At 47.3% G+C, this 11556-nt stretch overlaps 1 protein-coding gene across 4 annotated transcripts in view; it reads right to left on the bottom strand.

The window, feature by feature from the left end:
- Positions 1-257: 257 nt before the first annotated feature.
- The window catches only part of KDM2B (lysine demethylase 2B), a 122609-nt gene continuing 111310 nt past the window's right edge, over positions 258-11556 (bottom strand). For 2 of the 4 annotated variants that reach the window (XM_081252388.1, XM_081252387.1), the window contains exons 14-19: positions 10812-11491; positions 9979-10142; positions 9729-9890; positions 8864-9082; positions 1615-1807; positions 259-1509 (exon numbers count right to left, since the gene is read on the bottom strand). In XM_081252388.1, coding sequence (XP_081108514.1) covers positions 1626-1807; positions 8864-9082; positions 9729-9890; positions 9979-10142; positions 10812-11491 — 1407 coding nt within the window. In that variant the 3' untranslated portion in view covers positions 259-1509; positions 1615-1625. Of the gene's footprint in view, positions 1510-1614; positions 1808-8863; positions 9083-9728; positions 9891-9978; positions 10143-10811; positions 11492-11556 lie in introns of all 4 variants that reach the window. The other 2 variants (XM_081252386.1, XM_081252389.1) reach the window with 2 other exon arrangements.

Genomic DNA, 11556 nt, shown 5'->3' with positions numbered 1-11556 from the left:
TCTATGTCTGCCATCTGGGGAAGTTACTGCCTAACCAGGTGCCTCCACCACCCCAGCCCCAGGTTACCAGTGCAGGATGTGGCCTCCTTGAGTTGCGTCCAGTGGAGGCTGAGGAAGTGAACCCCGGTCCCCCTTTGGCAGTGGAAATGCCAACTGGCTGTGGAAGTTATTTTATACGGGTGTGGTCAGCAGCACGTAAACAGGTGAGCCACGCTGCCCCTTAAGGCAGTTCGTACCTAAGTCTCACACATGGACACTGGTGTAGCACAGTTCCTTCCCGTTACCTTTATTAGCTACAAACAGCAAGATCTCTTTCTGAAGACGGACAGAACATGTACCAAGGGGCTGCCGCATTTCTCAGATGAATAAGAAATTAGAAATTATACCCTGTTTGGCTTCAAAACTGTGTACACTGGCGTCGAGACTACTGCCTCTGGACGTCCTAGTCAAACTTCTAGTCCACCCCTAGAACAGAAACCCTCCAAGTCCAAGAGTGGGTTTTTTGTACAACTGTTTATACAAATTCAACGAAGGTAAAACCGCGTCAGGGAAGGTCTAGGAAAACACCACCTTACAACAATGGCACTTATGAATGCATAACTTTACAACTAGGAAACAGCCATGTTATAAACCTTAAACGAGAACTCAACTCACACTTCAAAGGGAGAAAAAAGGAAAAGAAAGGCTATGTTGGATCATTTATTTAACTTCTTGACTCACTGTATAAATTAGGTCTATGTAGAGTACAAGAGCTCATATGCAGGAGCAAAACCCTCCTGAGTTCAAAGGCTGAAGTCTGAATTTAAAATTTTGAGAAAAAGGTGAATTCTATACAGAGGAAATTTAGCAAAGTGTCTCACTTTGACTATAATTTACACATATCCACAACATGCTTATGTAACTTCTTGACATACAAAGCAGGCTCTCAACTTCCAGTTAGACATGCTTTTAACTGGAAGGTCTTAGCCTGTTTTGCCAGACCTGGGCACGTGTGTAGATGGATTCATATGAAGAACAGGTTAAGTTCTCTCCTACCTTAAGGAAACCAGGAAAGTTGGCAATCTCAAAACAATAAAAACACTGGTATGCATTCAAACCTTGCATAAATAACTTTTAAACAATTTGTACAAAAATAGTTCTGCATAATGTAAGATGTAACAAAACCAAACAAACAAACATGTCAAGACGGCAGCTGTGGTGTGTGGTCCATTTTATGTTGACACCAAAAAACCCCAAAGTTGCCAGGAATAAGGTGTCCAAAACAAAAAACACCACCACCAAAAAAAAAATTCCTAAGCTCATGCTTCCAGTAAGAGAATTTCTCCCAAGTCCATCCTCCTCTCCAACAGGAATGTCTTCTTGGTAAAGGCTGCCTTAGAAATGGTCCAGAAAGCAGTGCAGTTTTGATTCAGAAAGACCAAAGGAAAGCGCCGGACTCACTCATCCCCAAAACGGTGGCGGACTGGCTTCTTCCTCAGCGAGACTTGCAAAATGGAATCGTTCTGTGGTCTGTTGTTCCAAGTTCCAAATTGAAAATAAAAGCCCTAGTTTTTATAAAGTCTTTTACCCTCCCCTGCTGCGTCCCCTCCCCTCACCCACCCCATATTTACATACTTGTCCTTGGACTAACTCAGTTTTTGCAGGAGTTTTTCTTCCACTTGCCCGAACTGGACACTAACAGACATTTCGGCTATGAACTGCTCACAGCCTTCCTTGGTAACTTGCTTGCAGTACCTCAGGTCAATATGACAGATATTCCCACACCGTTTGAAGAAGGACAGGCACTGGTCAGTGACCTTATTGCAGTCTGCAGGGAAGAGGACACAAGGTGAGGTGGAGGAAGCGCGGAGCCAAGGGCCCTCCCCAAGCCCCAGGCACTCAGCAACAGAGCAGCAACTGTCCTTGCTGGAAAGCTCTCTTCAAATGCAGAATGGTTTCATCTACCACTTATATTTCATATATGCTTGAAAAGCATCCACACATTCCAAGTGAAATTGCTTAGACTCTTACCCCATGGCCGCCTCTTATATGTATATATTCTCACATCAGTAGGTCCTCTCTATGTTGTTTTATAAAGATAGGATCACACAATATATGAAAATAGCTTGCTTTTCACTTCTACTCTACTGCTGAGGAACACCTCTCTCTGCAGGTTCTTGTGCGCTGTCTGCTTATTCCCAGGGGAGAAGTGCTGGGGGAGTGAGGACACCTGTAAGGTCATCCTGGGATCCTCCCACTCCCCCGGGCACCAGTGTGCTTGCCCGCCCTCCGTGGGACGTTTACCTCAAACCTATGCAGGAGACCAGTGTGCTAGAAGGGGCTGGAAAGATTCCGTCCACAGGGAGCAAAACCAGAATTCAGAACCCTCCGCGTGCCCTCACCGGTAGGTGTGCTCTTCAACCGAGTGTTTCTATCAATTTGGACTTTGCTTCTGTAGCACTGTTTTCTTTTAGAACTGAATCCTCAGTCAACGGGCTGCAATGCCACCTCGCATCCAACTGAGGCTGAGTCCCCACCCTGAGCCCAATGATTCCTTCATCTCAGTGGTATATTAAGCTGGAGACCTTTCCTCATCATCACTAAAATTGGTTGTGTGGGGAATATTATGGATAGGCCCATGATGGGTTAAACAAAGTCTGTTTAAGAGTGAAAAATAGATGTCCGATGAAAGGACAATCTGGGTTAAGAATTACAAACCTCAAACAATGTGGCCTATACCTCACAACAAAATAAATTCTAGACAGATCAAAAGCATTAAATTTTTTAAAATGATACTTCTGGAAAAGAAGTAAAAATATCTCTGCTTGCAGATGACATGACCTTAATGCGGTAACTCTAAGGAGTGTACACACACACACACACACACACACACACACACACACACCCCATATTCAGCAAAGCTGCAGGATATAAAATCAACACACAAAAATTAGTAGCATTTCTACACACTAGCAATGAACAATCTGAAAGAAAATTACGAATATTTCATTTACAATAGCATCAAAAAGAAAACATTTAGTAATTTAACAAAGAAAGTGAAAGACTTGTACACTGAAAACTAAAAAACAACACTGAAAGAAATTAAAAGATATAAATGGAAAGACAGCCGATGTTCACAGATTAGAAAACTTAATATTATTAAAATGCCAGTATTACCCAAAGCAGTCTACAGACTCAATGAAATTGCTATAAAATACCCAAAGCAGTTTTTTTGCAGAAAAAGAAAAATGCATCTTAAGAATCATGTAGAAATTTAAGGGACCCTGAATTGCCAAAGCAACCTTGAAAAAGAAAAATAAAGTCAGAGGACTCGCACTTCCTGATTTCAATACTACAAAGCCACAGCATATGTTACTGGTATAAGGACAAACATATACACCAGTGGAACAGAACTGAGAGCCCCAAAAATAAACCCTCAAATGGTCAAATGATTTTTGACGAGATGCTAAAACAATTCAGTGGGGGAAAAGACAGACTTTTCAACAAAAGGTGCTGGGAAAACTGGATATCCACATGCAACAGGATGAAGCTAGACCCCCCCCCATCACACCACATACAAAAATTAAGATTATTCAAAGACTGAACATAAGAGCTAAAACTATGAAACTCTTAGAAGAAAACATGGGAAATCTTCATGACCTTGGATTTGTCAATGGTTTCTTAAACACGACACCAAAAGCACAGGCCACAAAAGGGAAAAGACTGAACTTCATCAAAATTAAAAACTTTTGTACAAAGGACACTATCAAGAGAGTGAAAAAACAACACAGAGAATGGGAGAAAATATTTGCAAGTCATGTTATCTGTTAAGGAATTAATATCCAAAACATATAAAGAAATCCTACAATTCAACAACACAAACAACCTGATTAAAAAATGGGCAAAAGACGGAAACAGACATTTGTTCAAAGAAGATACACAAATGGTAAATAAGCAAATGAAAAGATGCTCAGTATCACGAATCATTAAGGAAATGCAAGTCAAGACCCCATTGAGATCTTCATATGCATTAGCATGGTTTTCACTTAAACAAACAAACAAAAAAAAACCCCAAACCCCAGAAAATGTTAGTAAGGATGTGGAGAAGTTGGAACCCTTTGCACTGGTAGTAGGAATGTAAAACAGTGCAGCTGCTCTGCAAAACAATATGGTAGTTTCTCAAAAAAAAGTAAACACAGAATTACCATGTGATTCAGCCAGTCCATTTCTGGTTATATACCCGAAGAACAATGAATTTATACACCCATGTTCACAGCAGCATTACTGACAATAGCCAAAAGACAGAAGCAACCCAAGTGTCCATTAGCAGATGAATGGATAAATAAAAATGTGGTGTATATATAATAAGCCAGTCCCGAAAGAAACAACTACTGTATGGTTCCACTTATGTGGGGTACCTAGAAGAGTCAAATTCAGGGACAGAGAGTAGAATGGTGGTTGCCAAGGGCAGGAGAGGAAAGGGACTGAGGAGTTAGTATTTAGTGGGTACAGAGTTTCTGACAGGGTGAAGAAGAGGTTCTGAAGACGGATGGTGGCGGCTGCACAACTACGTGTCCGTACTTAATGCCAGTGAACCGGACACTTAAGAATTGTTAAAATGGTAAATTTTATGTGTATCTTACCACAATAAAAAAAATTTTGTTAATTTAGAAAGCTGGAGAAAAGGTAACAATTCACTAGACTTGAGAAAGCTTAACCCCAAACTGGCTAAAGGAAAAACAGAGAAGCAGATTTCTTCTACAGAAGACCTCAAAGGTACAGGTACTGGAAGCAACAAGTACGACGAAAGTGGGGCTGAAGATGGGGTTAGAGACAGGACTGGTTGAAAATCTACTTAAGGAGCAGTAAGAGGCTGAAACGCCCTTCCCCAGCAAAAGAGGGGAGTTTGTCTCTGATGGGCAAGAGAAAGTCTCTAGACCAGGCACCACCAGGCACTGTGGAAGGTAGGGGCACCCCCTGAAAAATTGGGGTTACAGGGAAATTTACCTGCTGACTGTCAAGACCTCCAGACTCCTTTCCTGCCAAGCCCTAGAACCCTGGCAGCCCGGCCTGAGCCCTTCGGTTGGGAGGTCAAGGAAAAGAGTGTCCTCTGGCAACCTTGACCAGCTTAAGAGGAAAGACTGACAGATGTCACGTCTGGGTTTCCCCAAAGAAAACACCCATGCTGACCACCCAATGATACCCACAGCGGACCAGCTCCCACCGTGTCCCCAGAGCCTCCGATCACCTGAGCCGACAACCTCCTGTTGACACTAAATCTGAGAAGGGCCCCTTAGGCAGGCCCACTGACTGCATCTGAAGGAATGTATGGTCTATGTGGAGAAGAAAATAAAACCATCATATCCTCAGGATGGACAATATCTGGATCCAAGAAACAAGAACATGCCACTCTCCAAAAGTTCAGAGAACAAACTATAGCTGTAAAATTAAAAATATAGGCTAAACCATATGAAAACTACCAATATTTGACTGTTTTCTGACCTACATAAAAAGCAGCTTCATATGTTTGAACCTAAAAAAAAGCAGAAATGAAAAACTCACTATAGTTGACCCTTGAACAACATGGGTTTGAATTGTGCAGGTCCACTTACACGCTGATTTTTTTCAATAGTAAATATTACAGGCTACAAATTAGTGATTGAATCTGAGTTTATGGAGGAAGTGTGGATACCAAGGGCCAACTGTAAGTTATATTTGGATTTTCTACTGCAAGGAGGGCTGCACCCCTAGCCCCTAACTAGTTCAAGGGTCAGCTGTATATGAATTCTGTGATAAGTGGAGGAAAACCAGATACAGAGGTAGGAAAAAGGAAAAAAAATTAAAGGTATCAGAGGACTACTAAAGAAAGAAAATAGAAGGGAAGGAAATTAAATAATTCAAGGAAATTTTCCAGAACCAAATTGAGAGACTGAAAGTGCTCATGAGTGCTCAGTACAATCCCTGAAAATGGACTCAAACCAAGGCTCATCATCCAAAACTGCAAAAAACTTTGAGATCAAGATCATGTCCTACACGGGACTTCCCTGGTGGTCCAGTGGCTAAGACTCGCGCTCCCAACACAGGGGGCCCAGGTTCGATCCCTGGTCAGGGAACTAGAGCCCACATGCCGCAACTGAAGATCCTGCATCCCGCAACTAAGACCCGGTGCAGCCTAATTAATTAATTAATTAATTAATTAAAATTTTAATAAATAAATAAAAAGATCATGTTCTACAAACTTTCAATGAGAGAAAATATTCACTGAAGGATGGAGAATCAAATCGTTTTGGACATCAACTCTGGAAGGCAGAAGCCAAAGGAGCAGTGCCTCCCACTTTGTGAAACAATATGGTTCCCAAACTAGGACTATATAACCAGCTAAGCTATCAATTAAACATGAAGGTATAATACAGCCATTTTCAGACATATAAGGTCTGCAAGATGTCCTCTACCAAGTGAACAGATAAACCAAGAAAGAAGATACAGGACCAAGGAAAGAAGGGTCCCTGCACAAGACAGAAACCAAGGAAGTCCCAGGATGGGAGCTGTGCAGCAGGCAGAGACAGCCAAGTTCAAGTGGGGGCAGGAGGAAAAGAAGTCCAGGAGGGTGGTTTCCTACACAGACTGGTTGAGGGCCTGATCAGTTCACGTGGGGAAAGAATAGTACTCAAGTCTGTTTTAGAGTCTGTTTAGAAACTAACCAAGCAAAAATGAGGCAATTATTAAGGAAAACAAACCAAAAAAATGTGCAAGAAAGGAAACATACCCATAATACACACTTTGGCTCAACAGTGGACAATACTTACATGGCCATAATAAGGTAAATAATAGTGACTTAACCACAGATTAGGAAGATGAAGGGAGAAAAGGGAGCAGGGTAAGAGAATGTAAGAATAGTAATCCTAGGGGCTTCCCTGGTGGCGCAGTGGTTGAAAGTCCGCCTGCCGACGCAGGGGACACGGGTTCGTGCCCCGGTCCGGGAAGATCCCACATGCCGCAGAGCGGCTGGGCCCGTGAGCCATGGCCGCTGAGCCTGTGCGTCCGGAGCCTGTGCTCCGCAACGGGAGAGGCCACAGCAGTGAGAGGCCCGCGTACCACAAAAAAAAAAAAAAAAAAAAGAATAGTAATCCTTGTTCTCTGCATAGCAAGTTAACAAACAGAGCATCTGAATAGGAAAAACAAAAACAAAAAACAACAAGAAATAGCAATGTAGCCTTGCTGTTTGGAAAAAATGGAGGTAAACAGAAACAAAGAGCTCAGGAGTTGAAGGTGGTTTTGCCTCAAGGTGAGAATCGGGCAGGGAAGGGGAAGCCAAAGGGCCACCTCGAGCACCCAACTAGCACTTCTACATGAAACGCAGCCTGAATGTCAAAAACTAGACAACCACGGCTCCACTCTGCCACTAGACCTGATCCTCCAACCACACTGAAGGATCTGGAAGCATGTCAAGTGCCATCCATTTTGGGGAAGAGACTTATTTTATCATTAACTAGTTATACTGACAGGAGGAGAAAACATTTTAAAAAGAACCAAGTCTAGAAGAGACTGGGTATGAGAGAGATTGGCCTTCATATACATCACAGCTCTTAACGCAAACGCAGAGATCTGTGTGTAGGTCCTGAGACAAAAAGATGACCTGAAAAGATTGTGGTGGAAAACAAAATGCAAAAAGATGATTTATACAAACACGCATCATGGACTGTGCTGCAGGGGAGGGGGATTTATACTGGGATCTCTGCTACACATGCATAGTAATTAAATTAGAATAAGTGAAAAGAGTTCATTACGACCAAGCGCTTTAGAACAAGATGCTCCCCAGGCCCTCCTCCACGGGGCAGCCCCAGCATCAATTCAAGACCATGTGCTGAGCCTGGAGCTGGGGTCTTGGTGAAAGCTCACCTCAGTGTGGCTCTCTGTTCTCTGCCTCCATGGAATGCAACACCCCCCTGCCCTCCCACCTCGCCACCAATACTCCCCAAGGAGGAGGGTGGGCTCCCTAGGCACTAAGGTACAGCATCAGCTCCCACTCGGATGTCGCACTGGTAACAGGAAGGCATTTCTCAGGCATGAATGTGGGATGGAGAGAGGGAAACAGCTAAACAGTATGTGAATCCTGACCAAGCCAGACATCAGATTGGATTGTGTCAAAATGTAATTTAAATGAGGTTGAGGGTATCATTTATTACTTGGTAATTTCTGGAGGAAAAAAGTTTCTTTTCTCCTTATTTTTTTGGTCTCATCCAAATCTTACATGCCCAATCTGACCATCCTGAGCGATCAGACAAGAACTGGGTTAGCTGGGCTGAGGACAGGCAGCGTTGCCTCTGTCCACCTCCCCGTTGGTTGTGCCCCAAGTCCTTAGGAACCAACTCCAGCCCCATCAGTAAGTGGGGGGAGTGAGGACTCCACTGTGGGGTTTTCTTCTTGTCAACAGCAGGCCTGTTGATAGCAGGGTCAGGAGGGGGACACGTAAGTGACAACCACCATGGCAGAAATCAAGCTGCTTACTCCACTGGCCCAGCCTGGCCTCACTGCCGGCTACTCTCCCACACCCCCTGCTGCCAGGCACCAGGTCGTCCACAGCACCCAAGGGAAGCTTTTCTAGCCCATATTTTGGGTCAAGATCCACGGCTATGTGCTCATGTGCTCTCACTGCTACTAGCACTATTTTTTGGAGCAATTATTTAAAATCTAATAACGCTTATTTGTTTAATGTGTTTCCCCTCTAGACTAGGCTGTGGGTCTGTCTTGTTCACCGGTGTGTCGTAGCGTCTAACACTGTGACCCTATAGCAACAGGCACACAAGTATTTCCTTTCGAATGGAGAATGCCCAGCCTGTCCCTCAGGGTCCTGGGCAGACCCCGATGGGTGCCCCGGACTGACCTGACAGGTTGATTTCGGTTAAGGAGTCTCGGGTGGTGGTGCCCACAGCGGTGAGCAGGTTGATGGACTGGTCAGTCACGTGGTTACAGTAACTAAGGTGGAGCTTGGAGAGCAGGGGCATGTGGCGAATGATAAGCCGCAGGGAGGCGTCTGTGATGTCCAGGCCGGCCAGACGCAGCTCCACAATGTTCCGGAGCTTACTCCGATTGTCCATCTGACCTGAGGGGGCAGGACAGAGAGGCAACATGTCACCCATGTTCCACCTGGGTTTCATTTAGCCGTTGAGCGTCTCCCCCAAAAGATCAAAACTGGTTCCAACATTTAAAAATCAGAATATTCCACATTAAGTTTTACACTTGTAGATTCTTTAAAAGTCAGAAGACCTAGAAACACAGAGCCTGCATTCCACCCAGCAGTGCTCAGCCAATTGGAGTACAGACAGCACAGCATCTCTGGGTCACCACAGATTCCTCATTTAAGGCACTGGTGGGGAGCAGTGAGCCCTGCAACCCGACCGAGGAGGGCTTCATCCCGTGAGGCCCTGTCCGGCCACAATGACCCCGATGCTTGAGGCTTAAAGCCAACGAAGGACAAATTAACATAGAAGCAGTGAGGTGCACACAGAGTTCCCAAAGTGGCATCCTGGGAGCCTCTGCCCTCTCACGGGTCCCCTCTTGTACCCAAAGCTGACTGAGAACAGCAGCTGGGACTCAGCTCTGCATCGAGAAGGGCTGAAGCCAGAGAAGGCTTGAAGACATGAGTACCAGATGGGGTCTGTGGTGAAAAACAAATCCAACGGCACAGCTTGGTCATACCACCTTCTTGTGACCCCCCCCTTGGGTACACCCCTGTCCCGGACACTCACCTGGCCTGTTGTCTGTAGGCGGGGACAGGAGATCCCGCATCTGGGCATCCTTTAGTCCTTCTACCCACTGGACATCCAGAGTCCGGAGCAGCGGACAACTGGAGCTACAGAGGGCTGAGACTGCGATCCATGAGCAGCCTGACAGCACCAAGTCTCGGAGCCCTGGCGGGGGACAGAGAGGGGGTGGCAGGTCAGGTGATACCCCCAGCCCCTGCTGTTGCACACTGAGGATCCCTGGCCCAGTGCTCACCAGGCAAGCGGTTGATGAGCCAGCTCAGCTGTTTCTTGGAGATATTGGTCCAGCTGAGGTCCAGGGAGACAGGCTGTCGCCGGATGATGCCGCTCAGCATCAGGGGTGTGATGGACTTGCAGTGGTTCAGGTCGATGCGGGTCCATAACCGCTTATCACAGCACCTGGGGGCCAGGCCCAGCAGAGGGGGTAACGTCAGAGTTGGGAGCTCTCTTGGGGAGCCCCCTGCATGGCTTTGGTCAGTCCCCCACCTACCAAGCCCAGGGGGAGGCTCCTTAACTTTGTCCCCTGGACCCTGCTGTTTAGTTTCCGTCTCGTTGGCACCTGAGAGCCTCTGCTCTGACTGTCACGGCCCTTCCCCCCAACCCCCATGGAAAGTACCAGAAGCTGTAAAGTATTTAGTGGGGGCTTAATTACACCCTCCACAGGCCATATTTCAAAACAACCCTGCATCATGCCTGTTCACAGATGAAGGTAAGTAACTTGGCCAAGGTCAGAGACCGTTCCAGCTGGGAACTATCAAAGCGGGATTAAGATCAGGAACTGGCACGGCGCTCGTAACCTGGGCCAGCTGTTTAAGGACAAGGACTCCCCCTGGTCCTCAGTTCATCTTCCAGGAAGCTAAATCAGGAAAGCAAATAGGGTTCACCTCTTTTGACAAGACCACACTGACTGTTAGCTGCTAGACCTCTTTGAGGATACTTAAGCTGGACGGGGCTTAGAAAGAGCATCACGAGCGACTCCAGTGGGGACGCATGTGCCATCCCTGGTCTAGCCCAAGCCTTAGCCTGACCCCCTGGTGCCCCCATGCGAACTCAGCCAGCGCCCCTCACCAGCGGTTCCAGGTCCTGCAGACCCGCATGCAGACACACAGGTCTTGGTGGCTGAGGTAGCTGAAGACGGCCATCCACACCTCCCTGTGCATAACGTGGGCCGCCCCATCATCCAGGGGCAGCGAGTCGGGCGGGGGGCTGATGGGGGGCGGCCGGATCACATGTCGCTCCATCTGGATGCACTTGGGCGGGGACACGGAGGGAGGGGGCCGGGAGATGACTCGGGGTGGGCTGCGCAGGCTGGGCCCCAGCTGGTGCCGCAGCTCCCGGGGGGTGCCGTTGGGCCCCTTGCTGAAGCGGTGAGGGCGCTCACAGAGGCCCAGGGGCCGCTTGGGCTCCTCGTTCTCGCTCTCGGGCTCCGACTTGATGGGCTGGTGGTTCTCGTGGGCCAGGCTGCTCTCCGTCTTCTGGATCTCCTGGTTGAGCTCCTTGCTCAGCTCCTTGCTCAGCTCCTTGTTGGGGAGTCGCCGCTTCCGGCGCATCTTCACCTTCCTCTTCTCCTCGGGGCCCTCCGCCCCCTCCGTGCTGGGGCCGGCGGTGGGGGAGCTGGAGCGGGAGTGGTCGCTCTCCCTCGTCTTGGGGGGCGCCTCGGGCAGGTCGTCCTCCGGCTCCTGCTTAAAGCGCCTGAGAGGCTTGTTGGCCAGAGCCATTCGGTCCTCAGCGTTCTTCCAGGACCGCCGCTGAGGGAGGAGGGGGAGCGTGGGGGGGTGAGCCCCTAGACCCGGGGCTGCGCCCACCCAGGCCT

The sequence above is a fragment of the Mesoplodon bidens genome (assembly GCF_964165515.1).
Source record: "Mesoplodon bidens genome assembly, chromosome: 13".
Classification (NCBI taxonomy): domain Eukaryota; kingdom Metazoa; phylum Chordata; class Mammalia; order Artiodactyla; family Ziphiidae; genus Mesoplodon; species Mesoplodon bidens.
This window is presented reverse-complemented; position numbering and strand designations above follow the sequence as displayed.